This window comes from Amyelois transitella, chromosome 22 (genome assembly GCF_032362555.1).
Source record: "Amyelois transitella isolate CPQ chromosome 22, ilAmyTran1.1, whole genome shotgun sequence".
Taxonomy (NCBI): Eukaryota; Metazoa; Arthropoda; class Insecta; order Lepidoptera; family Pyralidae; genus Amyelois; species Amyelois transitella.
In genome coordinates this window covers 5,404,172-5,423,621 of record NC_083525.1, presented here as the reverse complement: position 1 = coordinate 5,423,621, position 19,450 = coordinate 5,404,172, and the positions used below count along the sequence as shown (strand labels likewise).

The 19,450-nt window shown below is 34.3% G+C and overlaps 3 protein-coding genes across 3 annotated transcripts; 1 reads left to right on the top strand and 2 right to left on the bottom strand.

The window, feature by feature from the left end:
• The first annotated feature begins 76 nt into the window (after positions 1-76).
• On the top strand, positions 77-5,746 carry LOC106130040 (centromere protein J). Its single transcript, XM_013328797.2, has 3 exons — positions 77-3,632; positions 4,094-4,298; positions 4,637-5,746. The coding sequence occupies exons 1-3, from the start codon at positions 370-372 to the stop codon at positions 4,766-4,768; spliced, it is 3,600 nt and encodes a 1,199-aa protein (XP_013184251.2). The 5' UTR covers positions 77-369; the 3' UTR covers positions 4,769-5,746.
• An 835-nt stretch (positions 5,747-6,581) lies between these two features.
• On the bottom strand, positions 6,582-9,580 carry LOC106129896 (large ribosomal subunit protein mL44). Its single transcript, XM_013328592.2, has 6 exons — positions 9,424-9,580; positions 9,069-9,347; positions 8,718-8,878; positions 8,070-8,196; positions 7,083-7,256; positions 6,582-6,791 (listed from the first exon to the last, which is right to left on the bottom strand). Exons 1-6 carry the CDS (start codon positions 9,491-9,493, stop codon positions 6,634-6,636), a joined length of 969 nt encoding a protein of 322 aa, XP_013184046.2. The 5' UTR covers positions 9,494-9,580; the 3' UTR covers positions 6,582-6,633.
• Positions 9,581-12,481: 2,901 nt separating this feature from the next.
• Positions 12,482-19,165, bottom strand: LOC106129862 (uncharacterized). The gene is made up of 10 exons (XM_060950848.1): positions 18,955-19,165; positions 18,802-18,874; positions 17,288-18,485; positions 16,863-16,951; positions 15,153-15,241; positions 14,663-14,802; positions 14,407-14,480; positions 13,668-14,272; positions 13,245-13,498; positions 12,482-12,628 (listed from the first exon to the last, which is right to left on the bottom strand). The coding sequence occupies exons 1-10, from the start codon at positions 19,163-19,165 to the stop codon at positions 12,491-12,493; spliced, it is 2,871 nt and encodes a 956-aa protein (XP_060806831.1). The 3' UTR covers positions 12,482-12,490.
• Positions 19,166-19,450: the final 285 nt, after the last annotated feature.

Below are 19,450 nucleotides of genomic sequence, written 5' to 3'. Positions count from 1 at the left end.
ATTTCGATTTTTATTTTATTATCTTTATGTTAATAAATTTAGTTTATTTAATAAAATAACATCATAAACTGAATTTGTACTTATTTGGCTTCCATTTTGTCTACGGAATTTGCTTGGCAAATACCAAATAAGTAGATATAGATTTATATTTATTTTTTTAATGTTGGGCACAGTGACTATCTGTCAAGTGTTAGCGTTTTCACTGTCACTAGTGTCTTTGTCATTGTCACTATCAAAAATGCAAACAAATCAACGTTACATATATTGTCATTTTTAAAAGTTCTGTGATGCTAACTTGTAAAGTTTTTGTGGGTTACTATTGTGGATTTATAAATTTTTAGTCAATTAAAACTTATCACATTTATCATTATGGACGAATCATATTCTGATAGTGATGTTACATTATCACCTTCACAGATATTGGAACGTTTACAAGCCTTACGGCGATTACAACTATTGCAGCGCGGTAAATTACACAAACAGCGCTTGGAATACCAAGATGTTTCGGAGAATTCCTCCAGTATCACTGAAATTATTAGCCATTTTACAAACAGTATCAGTTACAGTACATTCCGAAGTTTACTTCAGTCTCCTCAAGATAGCAATGAAGTAAGTCCTCGTCTTAACACAAGTAATTTGTCTTCAAAGGTAAAAGAACAAGATTTAGTTGAAGGGGTTTCTGTGCTGAATCTCTCTCAAGAATCTGAATTCGTCATGAATTCTCCCAATTCCGGAAGAAGTGAATTAGCTTCTAATAGATCACAATCAATTCAAGTCCAAAAAAATGTTTCTGATACCAAATCAATAGCCCAAAAACAAATATCTCTGGATGACATGCCCATACTTTCCCCAAAGAAAGATTTTGAATCTTTAGTTTTAGAAAAGTTACAAAAGGAAAAACAAGTTCCGAAACCACAAAGCCTTCGAAATGATGCATTACCAGTTTCTAAAAAGCCATATTTAAAAAGAGGTGAAGGATTAGCTCGATTTGGATTAAGCAAGAAAGACCTTATTATACAGAACACAAAGACTTTACCGTGGAAACAAAGATATTTAAATCTTCATCATAGTAAAAGTCTCAATACAACACCACGAAAAAATAATACAAAAATGAAAGAAGATGTACCTGTTGAAATAATAATGTCTGAGAAAAAAGATAAATTACCTAAAATAACTGTTACTAAAAGTGCACCAAAAGAAATAACCGTAACTGAAAATGGGACAAAAGAAACTGTTCCAAAAGAATTAAAGTGTAGTGAACCTGTATTACCTACAAAAACAATAGGACATGACAAAAAAAAAGTTTCCCCAGAGATAAAACATTTAAAAAACTGTGAATCACAAGTAAAGCAACACAACTTACTGCAGTGGCCTAAAGAGAAGCACCCAATGATGCAGAATAAAGCAAAAACCTGGGCAGCAATATTAAGTAAAGAACAAAATGATTTTCTAACACAACTAAAACAAAGTGATTATTATAAAAATTTTGCCTCCCCAGCTAAAAGTACTGTATCGGACATGAGTTGTGATGAGAACATTTGTCAGGCTAGGCAAGAACGGGAAACAGCAGAGCAGAAAATGTTTGACTTGCTTGAAACTAAAGTGACACATGAAAGTTTCAATATGGAAAATTCATTTTTCAATAGGTTTTTGAGAAAAAGTAATTTAGAATGTTCTGGGGAAAGCACACCTTTAGTGTTACAGAGGTGTTTAGCTAATAATCCAGCACTCATGCACATCTACCCTGATCTAAACAAAGAAAAGAAGAGCACGCACTTTGACATTGAAACATGTAACAGTGAATACACAGATTGTTGCAGTGATACCTGTTCCTCAGTCTCCAGTTGCTGTTCCTGTAAAACTGTAGAACAAGCTGATAATAAAAAACATTTGCAGCAAAATAAAGGTCAAAGAAACAAAGCCCAAAAAGAACAGGAAGTAAATTCAAAAAATAAGGTTGATTGTGATCAAAATGACAATGTCACAGAAACTGATGTCATAAAGGCTAACATGGCAGAAATGAATGCAAAATTAATTTCCACTAGCGAACTCTTAAAAGACAGACTCCATGAGCTTGAAGATGAAATAGAAACATTTAGAAAAGAAAATGCGAATTTAAGTAAAATGCGTGAGGAATTTGATTTAGAGAGACAAAAGTTTTATGAAGAAAAAGCAGGATATGAACAAAAGTTTAATGAGGAGAAAATACTTTCTGAATATTATTTAGCAGAGGAAAAAGAGAAAATGACCAAACAAAAACAAATGTATGAAAGGTATGTGAGAGAAATGAGAGGCCGGCTAAACAAGAAAGACAAGGATGAAGTTGTTAATTTAAAAAAAGAGATCAGTGATCTCAAAGATGAAATAAGATTAAAAGATGCAAAGTCAACATCTACCATAGCTAGACTAAGAAATCAATTAAAAATTATTGAAAAAGAAAAGAAAGATTTGCAAGCAGAAGTTGAAAAACTTAAGAAAGAAAATAGAAGAATACAACACAGTAATGAAGTAACCAGAAGATTGACTAACATTAAGTACTTAGAGGAGATCAATAAGAAGTTAACTCACATGACAGCAAAAGATACACAATCAGAAATTAATATGGATAACAATGTTAAGTACAAAGCTTTTGAAATAGAGAGGCAAAGTAGAAGTAGAAGAGCTGCTAACTCAACTAAAACTAATATAAGGCCTAGAGCAAAAAGTGTGCCCAATTTGAATGTTACCTCACGTTATGCCAAATATTTTAGCCAGAGGGATGCTGTTAGTCACATGGAGAAAAATAAATCTCCAAATGTAGAGCCATACACAAATTATACTTATCCATCAGATAATGAAGATACGGAATGCGAAGAAGATAATTTGGATATATCAGACTCCATTCAAGACAAAGATGTAAGTGATAGTGAACATGAAAATAATTTGGAAAAATTGTACACAGAGCGGTTTCAATCCATATCTCCCAGGAGTAATAAATCAAATGTTACAAATAGTGAAAGGAACAGCCTGGAGAATAATGTTCATGCCTCAGATCAATTCTTTTTACGTAAATCTGAAAGTAGTAGGGACTCAAAGTCACCAGTTTTACATCCAAACAAACCTAGCAATTTAAATACAATCTCCAGTAGATCTAATTCATCTAGGTCCAAATCTCCTATATCTATTCTAAGTCATAAAACGACTAATAGCCGAATATCATCAAATAATGATTTACACAGCTCTATGGAACATTTGTCCAACAATTCTGGTCATTCTTCTAGATCCAAATCACCATACTCAAGTGGAAATTTCACATCAAATAGCTTTAGACCTTCAACTGTTGTAAATAAAGCTCAATATAGAGACAGATTGTCAGTTGTTAGTCCTGAACCTACAACAAGCAAAACCAGCTTATCGAAAACCAATTTAAAACCAACTGAAACTGTGAAACCTGATGGTTCAAAAGAATTCCGTTTTCCCAATGGAAATGTGAAATATATATCTGCAGACGGATTGTACAGCAAGTTTGTTTATTACAATGGAGACATCAAAGAGAACTTCTACAATGAGGGGAGAATTAAATATTATTATGCAGAATCTAAAACCTACCATACTACTCATCCTGATGGCTTAGAGGTCCTAGAATTTCCAGAGTAAGTAGCTTTTAATAATATATGTATGTAAAAGAGACCTCAAACTGTTCATTCTACTTTAATGTGAAATTTGCTGTGTTACTTATGTGGTTTTGGGTCGCACTAAGAAAATATTTCGGTAAATTTCCGGGGGAACGGATATTAACGGGGTTATTTTGTTCACGCGGGCTCATATTTGAAAATTAACTCCTAATACTGAACACAAAGTTCTACTCATACATGTCTCCGTAACGAAATATAGTCGAATGCGGTAAAAACTTAAAAACAGTAAACAAAAATTTCTCCTACCCCTCTAAGGGCCGATACAGGTGGTCAGATTTTTATGTATTTATATTGTCAGTAAAATTTCACTGCGATCGAACTCGCGGGCAACAGCTAGTATAAAATAAACTTATAAATTATAAGTTTTTCCAGTTCCAATTATAAGTTTTCTTATAAATTATAAGTTTAACCATTTCCAGTGGCCAAGTGGAGAAACGATACAAGGACGGTTCAACCGAGATCCGCCTGCCCAACGGCAGCGTCCGCTACTTCGACCCGAAGAACCAGCACGTGCGCGAGGAGTGGCGCTTCCCCGACGGCGCGGCGCTCACGGTCGCCGCGGACGGGCAGCAGAGGATCGTGTTCCCCAATGGGCAGGTCGAGGTTCACGCTAAAGATCATAAAGTGAGTACTCGTACAACTATACAGTTTGTCTTGTAAATCGTGTTTCATATTTAAGGACATGGTAAATCATGAACATACGTCTTTACCACATGTCGTGTATAGAGTAAGTGAAACTTTAAAATAAAATTCGCACAAAAATATAGTGACTTCTAAAGGTATACAATACGAATAACCTTTTTTACCCATAAAAATACATATGTAGTAGTATAGTAGTAGTACTTTTACGTTAAAAGCCCGAAAACATTATGCGAAACTATGATTATGTTATAAAAAATATAATTTCCTTATATCCTATATCTTTATCCAAGAACTTAAATTTTATCTTTCCTCCCTGACAGCGCCGTGAATTCCCCGACGGCACTGTGAAACTGGTGTACAACGATGGCACGTCTGAGACGCGGTACGCTTCGGGAAGAGTTCGCGTCAAGGACAAGAACGGACATCTCATTATGGACTCGGCTCCTGGGTGATTAACTTGATTGAAGCAGTATAGCTAGTTGTAGCTAGAATAAGGTCAAGTGGAGCATATTTGGCCTTATTTCCTTTGATTACTTGTGGGGCTATTCAATAACTTTCAGAAGCCATTAAATGTTTTATATATAGGTACTCTCTTTCTCTTGTCTTTTTGATCGCAAAAAATCTTTAAAATTTATATAAAAGGAGAAAAAAAATGTTCTTGGCTTTTAGAAGTGTTAGTTTTAACATTGATAAGAGTAGATACTTTCGGCAACAGATGTTTGGTTTTAAATTCAAATAATTTCAAGAGATTTATAACTTTAGTCTGTATGTGTCAGTTGCCATCAGCAATTTTAACGTTATTTGGTTGTTAATAAAGGCCAAATGTGCTCTATAAATCTGCCTGTAGTACTGAATTATATATGCATGTGTAATTTGTATAAAGAATAATATGAGCATTCTATTCGGAATTATATATGCATGTCTTACGATCAATAATTTTGGCAAAGTACCTAAAATTGCTCAATGTAAAATTTTGTAAATAAAATAATTGCATACATACCTATAGCATTAGACAAGTTTATTTGAATCTCAATTCAATCATTAAGCCAAGCAGCTGAACATGGCCTTTCAGTATTTGCAAGACTGTTGGGTCTGCCTACCCCGTGAGGGATGGAGACTTGATTATATGAATGTAGTATTGGACCTACGAGGGGTCTATCATGAAGTTGACAAGGCATATATCTTATCTACTCTCTTTGGTTATCGGTAATTTCGAGTTTGATATACCTATAATAAAGGGGCTGGGCCCTACATGGTCAAGTATACGAAACCTATCGCGATTTTAAACCTGTCTCTTAATGTTTTGTAAATTGAAATTTTATTGAATTATAAATAAGATATGTTACAAATCGCCAATTTGTTACTATTATACATATATTTCTGATTATTGAATATTGTTAATCATTTGATGAAATAAGTTTTTACCATGTAGCTAGAAACAGTTGAAATTTTAATTATAAGTAGTAAATAAAATGAAATTTATATGCATGCTTTCTTTTATTTATGCTGGTTCATAATTTTCGTTCGTACATACATACATAAACTCACGCCTCTTTCCCGGAGGGGTAGGCAGAAACTACCTCTTTCCACTTGCCACGATCCCTGCATACTTCCTTTGCTTCATCCACATTCATTACTCTCTTCATGCAAGCTCGGCGGTGTCGGGCACTTTTGACCTGACCCTTCACCAGGACGTCCTTAATTTGATCAAGATATGTTCGTCTAGGTCTTTCGTTCGTTTTTCGCTTTTATATTGGATAATCCATATATTATAAAAGTGAAAAACACTAACTTACTGGTCACTAAATCTACTTAGCCAAAAAGATAAAATTAGGCAAGAAGGTTGATAATTAGGAGACTTCCACTAAAAAGGGCTTTTTGTAAATTGCCGCAGGAACGGGAGGTAACGAGTATTTTCGACTAGCTGACCCGGCAAACACTGTTTTGCCAATTTTTTTTTTTTAACCCTATTTTTTTCCAAAATAAAATATAGTCTATGTTACACGTGGATAATGCATCTTTCGAATGGTGTAAGAATTTTTAAAATCGGTCCAGTAGTTTTTGAGCCTATTCATTACAACCAAACAAACAAAGTTTTCCTCTTTATAATATTAGTGTAGATTAACGCGTGTGTAAATACGAAAGTTTGACTGTGAAACTGCTGTGTAACCTAGGAAAAAACTTGTAGGTATATCATCATAAATTGTCAAACTCAAAAAATTCATAATGTATTCATTATTTCCTTACTTTGTAAATAATACAAGATTAAAAATTGCACTATTTTAATTAACTTATTCTACACTATCCTAAAACTATTTTAACTAGCCGATATTTGGTAACGTGTCTGAGACTGCGGCTTAGGCATGCCGTTTAGCTGAAAGTTGATGGGTTTCATGTGATCCTCGGTGCCAAAGATCTTCTTCAAGGCATCCCTAGCTGCCATCTCCTTTGCTGTTGGTACAGTTTCGCCAAAACCTGAAATGGCAAGAGTTGTTCCATAAAGGCGATGATAATAAATAGTGTGTGGCGAATTTTGTTGCGGTAGTAGCAACGTTAGTCTATGTAGTCTTGGGTTTGATGTTTGTTTGGTCATGCTCTGATAAAAAGTAATACTTTTTGATGACCTGGCTCTTTAATTTTTATCTATTTATCTACATACAGATGTTTGAAGTAATAACTTCATTCACTAAAGTAATAACTTCATTCACTTCACTTTCCAAGAGGAAAGTGAGTGAATGCTCATATAACAAAATCATCAACACTTACCAGACGAAATAATTTTCTTGTCTACATAAAGCCCCACCCTATAGCAGGCCAAAAGGGTACCCTTCCCGGCCTCACCAATCAACCTTGGCTCTGGAGTAGCACCATCCTTGGCCAGGATATCACAAAGCATGGACCATGGGTCTTCGATATGCCAGTATTCATTCACATCTTTACCTTCAAAAAACAGATTTTTTTATTATTTATATACAGGGTGCATTTAAAACAACTGCATCCTTTTAAACATAGACTATACCCATGCTTCTGAGCCGTTTGAGCCTATTTTTATTTAAATTAAACGTCATCATTTTCACATTTAATAAAACTACGTCACACGCTTTATTAAAGACCAATACTACAAAAAGAAATTTAAATTAAACATGTAAATAAATGTCTGAAAAATAAATTATTTTTCAAGTATCAAGATCAAGTAAAGTACAGAGTTGTCGAGTCACTCAGCTGAATGAATTGCGTCGTTGACCTCTGAATCTTACGCGTCGCTTTTCCGCCTGCCGGGGTGATATGACGTATTTAGGATTGTGGATTTTGATACATTTATTTATTATTCGTACTTTCTGAAATATGAACCGATATTTTTCTTTTAACGTTTTTAAATATCCTTTAGATGAGTACACTTAACAGTTAAATTTATGCAGTTGAATTAAAAGTCACCCTGTATAATAAAACTGTTCAATACATACATTAGGTACACAAAACATGCTTCCATTACAAAAGTAGTTGATATAGATGTGGCTTTTATTTATTACATCTGAATCTAAATGCAATCATTACTTCTCAAACTTAATGTGGCCTTTCTGTCTTGGGACTATTGGCTCTGTCTTCCTCAAAGGTTTAAAGATTTGATTTGTGTATGAAAGAAAAGTATGTTTTTTTTTATCAATGATTTGGAAACAGGACCACCTGAACTGAAATTATGTAAATGTATAGGAGATTGAAACAGAGAAGACAGTGTTTATTAATATTGCCTACCTTGTAGCTGTGTAATAACGAAGTCTCGCACAAAATGTGCTGCTCTCTCTTCACCTGATGACTTTAACAATGCACCCACTATTGCCTTGAATGCATTCGAGAGTATGTAATTGTCTAATGGATATTCCTGAAATAAAAATTATTTTTAAAATCTAATATCCAACATTAAATATGAAGAAAATACTGAGTTGGTATCCATTATTACACTGAAAAAAATATTGTTTTAATGGGCACCATGCTAAAGAGCATATATGTATATTAAACTTATTTCTTTAATTGAGACTACCTCTTTCCACTTGCCACGATCCCTGCATACTTCCTTTGCTTCATCCACATTCATAACTCTCTTCATGCAAGCTCGGCGGTTTCGGGCACTTTTGACCTGACCCTTCACCAGGACGTCCTTAATTATTAGAGGTAGTCTCTGCCTACCCCTCCGGGAAAGAGGCGTGAGTTTATGTATGTATGTATTCTTTAATTGAGACAGGCAAATACAATCAATGCTGTTTTATTACAATCTAATAACATGTTTTGTACCATGCTGGAACAAGTGCTTATTTATTAATTTTATTTCTTACACTATTACCCATTTGTTGGGTGTAATTCATCACATCAATCAACTTTATTCAAGAAGAGTATTTTATTTACCGCAGCAAGAATAATGTCCTTTGTGCCTAGATGTAAGCTCACATGTGCCAATGTGTCTTCACTGGTGAGATGTCTCCGGATCTGTGTGACCCCCTCCATTGGAAATTTGGGCAACACAGCTTCTAGGTACAATTGAATGTATTCACTTATGAACTTTTCACCTGAAAACAGCAATCAGTACATTCATTTCTGGTATAACCAAATGACTGACTCACAAACAATGTACAGCCAAAACAACAATATTTATCTTTTCCTTTTATGGTAAGTGTTGGAAAAAAAGTTTTAATTCTTATTGATTTAAATATAAAACCATTGCCAAACTAAGAATATGAAATGTAATAATAAGTTTACCTTCCTCTGCCAATTGTCTGTTATCCTTCATTTTTAAATCGAAATCGAGTTCCTTCTGTTTCATTTCCTCCTTGATAACATATGAGCGATCCGTAAAGGCCTCCAGCAAAAGATCAGAGTCGAATTCTTCGTTTAAACGCTTTCCGAAAGCAAACAACTCTGCCTCTAAGTTCCATTCCAAAAATGTGTTTCTTGGATTTTCTTTTTTACCTCCGAGCTTTTTCTCTCTCAATTTCAACTCAATCAATGTTGGAGCTACATATCTGTGGATTTTTTGGGCTGAAATAATAGAAACATAACCTTAATTTTGTTTTGAAATTTTTAATTTAAGAATATTGTTGCAATTGTAACTTACCTTGCGTAGCTGAAGGCACATATTTCAAAGATTTTATAAATAAAGGCGCACAACGCCGAATTAAAGCCATAATTTCGTAATTTCCCAAATCTTACAACTCTTGGTCTAATAACTCTCTTCAAAAATATTGAACTGAAGTGACAATGACAGATGCACTTGTCAATATTTAGGGTTATTAATATTTTTTCTACATATTGTGAACTAAGAAAATGACATTTCTAGTCTAAACCTAGTATTAAAAATACAATAAATATTAATTAACTAGCTGTGCCCGCGACTTCGTCCGCGTGGAATAGTTATTTTGTGCATCATTGAAGCCCTCGAGGAGGAATAATTTTCCCCGTTTTTACACATTTTTCATTATTTCTTCGCTCCTAATAGTTGCAGCGTGATAATAAATAGCCTAAAGCCTTCCTCGATAAATGGTCTATTAGACACAAAAAGAATTTTTAAATTCGACCCAGTAATTCCTGAGATTAGCGCGTTCAAACAAACAAACAAATTCTTCAGCTTTATAATCCATATCCATACATATAATAAAACTGTAACTGAACCTTGTCTGTACATTGAAGATATTTAAGAAAAAAAATTATAAGGGGTCTTTTTAGGGTCAATAGAAGCCAAAACATTTTTTTTAGAATTTATGTCTGTCTGTATGTTTGTACGCGCATCACGCAAAATCTACCGAACGGATTTGAACGAAATTCGGCACAGATATAGCTATTAACCTGGATTAGAATATAGGCTACTTTTTACCCTGAAATGCAAAACAATTGATGTACCTACGTGAGTGCGTGTTTGAGGATGCTATTCAATCACGTAAATTCTACTGGATGGATTTTGATGAAACTCACGTACACGGGAAGAATAATGCCTGTAATAGAACATAGTTTATTTTTCTTACAAAAGCAAAGTCCCGGGGGCGCAGCTGTTAAAAAACAAATAAATTCTAAAGACGAAAAAAGGAAATTATAATAATGGAAAGCTAAAGTATCTCTTTGTATACATTTGCTGTCTTGCCCATTGGAGTCATCACAAATAAACTGTCACAGCTGGTGACCCGCGGAAAGCGACGTAGAGCTGTCCGTGTGAGAAGCAATTCGTCCTGAGGTCGACTCCGGCTGCTCCAAGCGTTTGACCTTGCAATTTGTTAATTGTCATCGCGAAACATATAGCCACTGGAAACTGTACACGCTTAAATTGAAATGGAAAGTTGTTGGGAATGAGGGGAATGCGCGGTATAAAAACAATTTCACCAGCTGCACAACCAGTAAGAATTTTAGCTTCTATAATATTGTTATGAAGCGAAAATGTATTGTGAGGGCAATGTTAAAATATTAAGGGTTTTGAAAAAATCTCTAAGTGAATCTATTTGTTTTAAGCCGTAGATAGCTCGAATTGCCCTTTTTTTTTGTAAACTATAATAATACTTTTAATTCTCATGTGGCGCCATCTCGTATCGGGTAGTCAAAAAATAAATATCTAAACCACGGGAACTAAATCAATGGTGAAACAGTAAGTACTGACGTTGCTATTATGTGTGTTATTCCTGCTAATCTTGAGGAACATGGCAACCGTCGCCGATGCGGGCTGCGTCAAACTACCTACATAAAAAAATCTTCTCATACATAAAAAAAATCTTCTTAAAGATGTGGTGAAACAGTAAGTACTGGCGAAACTAAATCAATGTAGAAAAGAATTTCTAATAAATTAAAAAAATTTCCAACGGCTACAATCGTGTTATTTCTTAAATTCTCATGAGGCGCCATCTCGTATCGGGTGGGAAAAAAAATAAATATCTAAACCACGGGAACTTAATCAAAAAACAAAGCATAATGAATTAAATCAATAAAATGCTATTTTTTTAATCATCATCATCATTATAAATATGATAATTAATTATTTATAGCTTTTTATATCGATTCAAAAATGACGAAGTTCCATACAAACTTGCACCCCCTATTTCATCCCCTTGGGATAGAATTTCAGGATAAAAAGTAGCCTATATTCTAATCCAGGTTAATAGCTATATCTGTGCCGAATTTCGTTCAAATCCGTTCGGTAGATTTTGCGTGATGCGCGTTCAAACATACAGACAGACAGACGGACAGACAGACAGACAGACAGACAGACAAAAATTCTAAAAAAAATTGTTTTGGCTTCTATTGACCCTAAAAAGACCCCTTATAATTTTTTTTCTTAAATATCTTCAATGTACAGACAAAGTTCAGTTACAGTTTTATTATATGTATGGATTAATATTAAAAAAACTATTCTAAATTATAGACGAAAAATATTATTTTTTAAATTTTGGGCCCTGGGTAGGATATGTTTATACATTGTGTAGACCTAACCTTTACACCCATACTCGCTTTTTACGGTTCATTGTATAGCCATGGATATAAAATATTAGTTCTAAAACCATTTTATTTATAAGGTAAGGTACTAGCTGTTGCCCGCGACTTCGTCCGCCGTAAGACGAAACTCTGCTCGTCAGCTCTTATCGGGATAAGGGAAGAAAGTTTCAAAGTCCGACCGAACACATCTGAAACGGCCGCACCCAAATGGAAGTCCAAAGAGCAGAATCTGTGAAATGTGACTCTGAGGTATCGTAGATGGACGAACTCATTTCTATTGCCTGTCAGCAAAAGCAATTAAAAAATTCATTTCACAGATTTATTTACGCATGATGTGAGTACACACATAAAGTCAAAGTGAATTTACAAAAATCACATTTTTGGCAATATATTTCAAGTACATAGGTACTTCGGTTCGTTAGTTTAGGTAGGTACCTACTTGCCCAATCAGTCTTTTCAAGACTGTTGGCTCTGTCTACCCCTCAAGGAATATAGACGATTATATGTATGTATGTATGTTAGGTACCTATTTATGATGTCTTGACTTTAGGCTGACAGTTGAGAAATTACGAGAAACCAAAATTAATATGAATCGACAATAAAATTAGAACACAGCAATAATATACTATATTAGCCATAAAATACAAAAATCGATTAAAAATTTTGTACAATCATAACAAAAATATAAATTATCATCTCAATATAAAGATTTAGGTTTTTCCATAAGCCAGTAAGCCGCGCATTGAGCCGAAGAAGCCTCGTTTGATCTTGTTATTAATGGGAATGATACTGTGATTGCTGTAGAAAGACTCTGAGGTATCGTAGATGGACGAACTCATTTCTATTGCCTGTCAGCAAAAGCAATTAAAAATCAACATAAGTTAATATCTGGGAGGAATCGAGAGTGCCGTGTGGTTCCCGACACCAATACACAAAAGAATATGATCACACCATCTATTTCCCAGGGTTGCCGTAAAAGGAATCGAAAGAAAATAATATTTTCATGTGGAATCAAAAAAAAATTCTGTATTCTCTATTATCTTTATTTAAATACTTCTAAGATAAAAGAGAAGATTAACTGACTATCTATCCTCTGTCTAGATATTTTAGTCTGTCTAGTTATAGGTTCCCTTAGTGATTAAACCATATAAGGAATCTAGATGCCCAATATCAAAATCTCTAGACCCAACGGTTGGGTGCACTAAAAGCCAATTAACGTAATTTTTACGCGGACATCCTTTAGTAATTAGGGATATAAAAAGAGTAAGTAAGTAGTTAGAAATTCACAAGAAAGCGATTCAAATCATTGGGCGTAAATTCACATGAGAACAAATAGTATGTTTCGTAGGTGAAGGTAGTAATAATATGAGAAAATATCAAAGACTCAACTGTCTCGTACGGAGCCAAACCTGATCAGTGCTAGAAAAACGCTCTAGAAATAACTATCACAAATGATGATCTCACCCCCATCGATGTGCTGATGTGATAAGAATCAACTGTGCTATTGTCGGCCATGGGTTTGGGCGCGGCAGCAAGTTTCACTTCAGAAGTTGTACTAGCCTTTAGGATCAAACAAGACATGAGCCTCTTCAAGAAAGGTTTCCTGGGCTTATCCAATGCAGGCTTAAAATTTTTCACAGATTTATAATCGTTGGTACAGTCTGAGAAAAATGAACATGCAGAGGTTCCAAGGTTAGGTGTGCGCGGTTTTCTAAATCCTGTAAAAAGAAAGAACTTGGGTCGAGAAGCAGTTTCGAACTGTTCGACAAACATAAAGTATTAGCAAAATTGCTTATGGATTACAACGTAGTCGGGCAAGATGACATCGGACGGATATTTACCATTAAAATAAACAAATATTCTTTAAACCGAAATAAGTTTACTGACCTTTGAAAATTGTATGAATAGAATGAGAATAAGATGATCCGACTGCAACTTTAGTTGAAGACCCATTGAATGGCTGATAATGCGACATACGCATATCTTCAGACGAAACATAGTGTTTTAGGGAGGCTTTAGTTTTATTTGATTCTTTCGGGTATAAAACATTGGTCACTCTATTTTCAAATATATCTGGTTTTGACTTAACGGTGTTCATATTACTATCATTTGGTTTTTCAATTTGATTTATCAATTTAAATTTTTCTTCAGATGGTTGAATCTTTGTTTTCTTTTTAACATCTAAAGCCATAAAACTACATTTAGGTTTCACAAGTTTATGCCTTCGATGTTTGGATATTGTATGATCTATTGCTCGTTTTACCTTGTTATATTGTTTTCTCGATAATGTTATTGGTTTTTGTTCTGTATATTTTTCAACTTGTAGGAACACTTGGATGTTGCGATTAAGTGTCATATTTAGATTTGGCAAGTTAGAATAATCCAGAGCAATATTTGGCTTTTCGTATTGTGTGCCGGTTGATTGTTTTGCAGTTTTCATGAGATAGTTAACTTGATTGATCCGAATCCGAGCTTCGGCGTAAGGAGTTTGTCTAGAAATTTAAGGATTATAACGGTATTGCTATCAATACATTATACTAATTTAGGAAAAACAAGGTCTGTGTTACTTATGAAAAATTCATCAAAAGTAAGTACGTAAAAGAAAATGTCTTAGAAAAAAAATAACCGTTTAACGAGGTTGTGTTTCGCATGATAGAGTCGTAATACTCGATCTGGGTCAAACGTCTTACGATGAGGTATCTAAAATAAAAAAAAACAACCATCTTAAGTACACATTTGCAATTTTTCAAAAATGAAAATTCGTGTCTTTCTTGTAGGCGTTCTAGTGACTCGAATCGTTTAACAACAAAATTTGGCACACTTTATGAACGTTTAGTGGATAGATAAATTCAAATAATATCAACCACTGTCTTATGTCTAACCTTAGGACATGGGCATGGGCACGGGCACTGGTAGCATTCATGACTGGTCAATTCTAAACCCAGCAAATGTCTGATTTCTCTATCCCTTTTGACCGGGTCAGCGATTAGGCATTTGTCACCTGTGAAATGCTTGACCGGAGCTAAAACATCAAACATTTCTTCATTAAAACTTTGTAATATTTGTTCAGTTAAAACTTATTTTGATAACATTTTTGTTACACACTTGATAACAAAACCTCACGCACCTACTCGTTTAAGTAAAATGCAATCATGAATATATATAATCATCAAATCTTGTCAATGGGCATAGACATTAGGGTCTCAATAAGTATGAACTTACATAACTTCTAAATCAAAAATTTAGTTAAAATCACTTATTAAGTATAAACAGGCTATAACTTAGAGAAGAGATATTAAAAGTTGTAAACTTAGTAAATAAAAAAGGTTCTGAGGAAATTGCTGTAATTGATATTCTGAATGTAATATTTACCGAAACTTTCCGTCGGGCGAGTTTCCCTAGGATCAAAACATTGAAAATTATGTAGTTCATGTACTTCGGATGCATGGCGCTCCTTCCGTCTGTAAATATCAAGCCAGTAGCATAACTTATTGATTTTAGGTACTTAGCGCAGTTTACACAATTTTGGTTTAATTTAAAAAAATTCATGGGTTCATGTTCGGATCAGAGAGGTTTGTCCTTACACATGTTACTATAGATAACCCATTCTGCAATAGGTTGGGAATGCGAGAATTTTAGAGTACCTACATACTTAAATAGTAGCATTATTGGTTAAGTACCTAACTATAAAATTATTTTTATATTCATATAATTTACATAACATTAAAATATGTGAATTTTATGCCAAATAAAATGTTTGTGACTTATTAAGACTTAATAATTTATATTTACTAGCTTTTGCTTCACTCCCATAGGAAAATCCAGTTGTAAAAAGTGTTTCAGTATAAAGTAGCCTATGTCTCTCCCGAAGATCTTCTATATCTGTACTTAATTTCGTGAAAATCAGTACAGTAGTTTTGTAGTTTATTCATAACAAACAAAAAAACAAAAATAAAAATCTTTTCGCTTAATAATAATGGGGATTAAGAATAAATCGGCATAATGATTCCTAATTAGGTTGGGCCTTTTGCCAGTTCGCCCAGTCGCCATCTGCCTGTTTCTAACTTTTCTTCTGTAACAAGACGCAACGGAATTTTATGCAGTTTTTACTGTCATCTGTCAGTAATTTTTTGGCGATGATTCAAAATATGCTTCAAAAGATACAAAGCCGAGTTTGGTTGCTAGTTAATTATATATGCTTAACTGAATCCAACTGCAATAGCTCTCACAAGGTCTTCAACTCGAACAAAGACACTGTCTAATGATTTTTTTTCTTTTCCTGTGTTCCGTATGATCCGTATCAGATAAAATTAATTTAATAAAAATAAATGTTTACGTATTATGGATCCACTTGCACGAGTAAGAAATAGAGTATGCGGACTATCTGAGTATTAAAATTAGCCTTGGTGGGAATATCCAGTGTTGGCTGTTATTCTTAAGGTAAAAGGTGCCAAATTTAGTTAAAATTGGTCCAGAAGTTTTTGAGTTTATTGTTACAAACAAAAATACAAATCCTTTCTCTACAATATAAGTAAGGATTAATTTTGTGAAATAGTTTTTTTTTTCTATTACGAACGACTAGCAGTCGACCCGCAGCTTCGCCTGCTCGAATTTAGCGCCACTTACACGCGCAAATTTAGCGCCATCTACAAAATAATACAGGTTTTTCGCAAACTTCACGGGACTGTAGTTTTTACCGGGATAAAAAGGACCCTATCTCCTTCTCCGGACTCTTCATTATACATAAGCAAAGAAGATTTGTTCAGTAGATAATGCGAGAAGAGAAAACAAACAAATAAAACGTTCGCTTTTATAATATTAATACGGATTGTAATGTTATTAATATATTAATAAGAAGTGATGAAGGTCATATTACTAAAAGAGCCTTAAATATGGATGTGGAAGGTTTAAGAAATAGGGGAGGACTGAAAAAGTGATGGATGGTCAGCGTAAAAAATAGTATGAATAGAATGGGAGTTACCAGTGGGATGGCTAGTGACAGAAGTAATTGGAAAAAAGTAACATACTGTGCCGACCCCACGTAAAAAGTGGGAAAAGTTAACGACAAAGAAAAAGACTTACTTGTGACCGATTTCCAAACTATCCCTGATATTAATTTCTGGACCTTCAAAGTTGTCGTTCTTTGAATTTGGAGACTCATAACCGCACACCTATAAGAGAAAATCAATTATTTAATTTATCGTATAATTTGAAGAAAGTGAGTAGGAAAGAACGTAGTAAACCTTTGGATAGACGAAGGCATTAAACCAACACCCACCAGTACCCAGTAAATTTGCCATGAAATTTTCGGCACTTTGGGACCTTTACAGTGATCTATCTATTCCCCAAATATGTCGTAAAAGGCTTACGAAGGAAATAAACATATTCATTGATTGAAGTCTGTGCCAGCGGCTTTTCAAAAAGTTCAAAGTCAATTCATGGAATGCTTAAAACTTAAGTTAAATCATGGAGTAATTATGGTTGAACCAATGTTTAATCCAAATTACCATGAAATTATCCATGTCGACCATATTCAACATTGAAGGTGAGGTGCCTCTATGGCCATTAAAATGCTCAAATTCTTGGTATTTGAACGGGCTCTTCATAGACTTTTTCACTCTTACATCAGTCACCCTACCTTGTTGAAGAAAAACGTCGTAATTTTCATTCTCACCATCTATATTGATTGTCACTTGTGATTCAGTAGGCAGTGGCTTCTTATTCTTTTTCCTACTAGGCTTTCCCATTTGCCCTATAAGTTCCCTTATGAATGTATCAACAAGAGTCTTTTTGGTCAATTCATGATCTGTATTGGTTGACGTTGAAGCTAAGTTTGCCTTAACAGCTGTTTTTGTCTTTTCCTTCTCTATTCTTTGGAACTCTCGTTTTTTAGGCACAAGTTCTTTTGTTCTTTTATTTTCTTTTTCAAGTAATTTCATAGTTTGATTAGAATGTATACTAGGCGATCGACTTCTTAGTGAATTTGGACTTTTATAATTCTTTTGTTCAGTTTTATTTTTTACCGAAATATTTTTGATGTTCACTTCTTGCCGTTTTATCTTTTGATTCATTTCAGATGGCGGACTTTTTGGACGTGTCAAACGATTGTCTTTTTTTACCGTTGATAATGTTTTAATGATTTGAGTCGATATTCTATTTGGTGATTTTGGACGATTTGCATTACCAGTTATAACTAGCCCTTGTTTTGTTTTTTGACTAGTGCTAGAATGTGTACTACGTGACCGACTTCTTGGTCGGCTGGAACCTTCCGTGTCTTGTTTCTCAGTTATGGTTTCTCGTTTTCCTCTAGAAGCCGACCTGGGCCGTCTCTTTTGCGTCTCTTTATCGGGTTTAGTTTTGTTTTCGTCAATATTTCCTTGGTTTCCTTGATACTGGTTTGGTCGGTTACTTTGTGGCATGTGATTAACAGTTGTAATACTTTCTTTATCTGGAGGAGATCCATACCGAGGATGCTGTTTGAAAATTTTAACATTTTCACATCGTTCATCATTTGGATATACGGTTATCACGACAAGAGGACTCTGGCATCTTTTGATGTTTTTATGGTCATTATATTCAGTTCCGTACTCATATTCATTAACATTATCACAGAAACAGGCCAAATTACTATTGAAGAATGGGGATCTATGGTTTTTTCTATTTTCTAATAAATCTCCATCCATCTGAGTGCCTTGAGTGACAGTGCTGTAATATAAAAATAGCTTATTAATAAAAAAATATTCACCTCATTAATATTCAAGTACAACCTAAGAGTTCCTCAGGATAAAAAAATCAGGATATAAAATGTTTATTAACAAAGTTTCTAAATTCTAGACGAACATATCTTGATCATATCGGTAACATTTTGGCGCGAGATACAATCAACCCTAATTCGAAAAGATTGATATATGATAAATATAAATGAGACAGATAAATGAGGAGGAACTGTGCAGGGTTATTAGAAAAGTGGAAAAATAGGTAAAATTCTAAAATGTAATTATTACACATTTGTACCGCTTACTGTAGGAGGGCGCCTCCATTTGGTTCCATATAAGTTGATTTCTGGTACTCTTTTAGATCTTTCTTTGTTGATACTGCAATGGAAAACTTATTTAAACCGAATTAATTAATAGAGCTAGAAAATGAATATGCAGATAACAAAAACCATAAGAACCTTTTGTCCCTTCCACGCCACATCTCAGCAAGATACGATTGTCATCACCCACACCTATATGACCGGTAATTCTGACCATGCTCTGACAGTCGCACCCTAATTCGTTCGCTTGTACATTCTTTTCAACTTTCTTTTCTATCGCTTTAGGTGCTTTCGGAGGGGAAGTCGTTCTTTTATTCGCGGTAATACCTTTTTTTCGTTTTTTGTCCATATTCAATGAATGTATTACTTGTTTAACACTTTTTACCCGTTCTAGAGAAATATCATCGTTAGGGTGGCTTAAATCATATAAAAGTTTAGCACTCTCTGTAGCCTTTATGTTATAATGTGTCTCTCCGTTTCTTCCTGTAACCACTAAACACATATGTTTGGTTTGTATAGAGCGGTCTTCAACAGAGACTGTGTTATGAATGTGTTTTGGGTTTTGTTTACGCCTCGTATGTCGTACGTTTGGCTTATATGGTTTGGTTATTTTTGGCGTAACGGTCACTTTTAT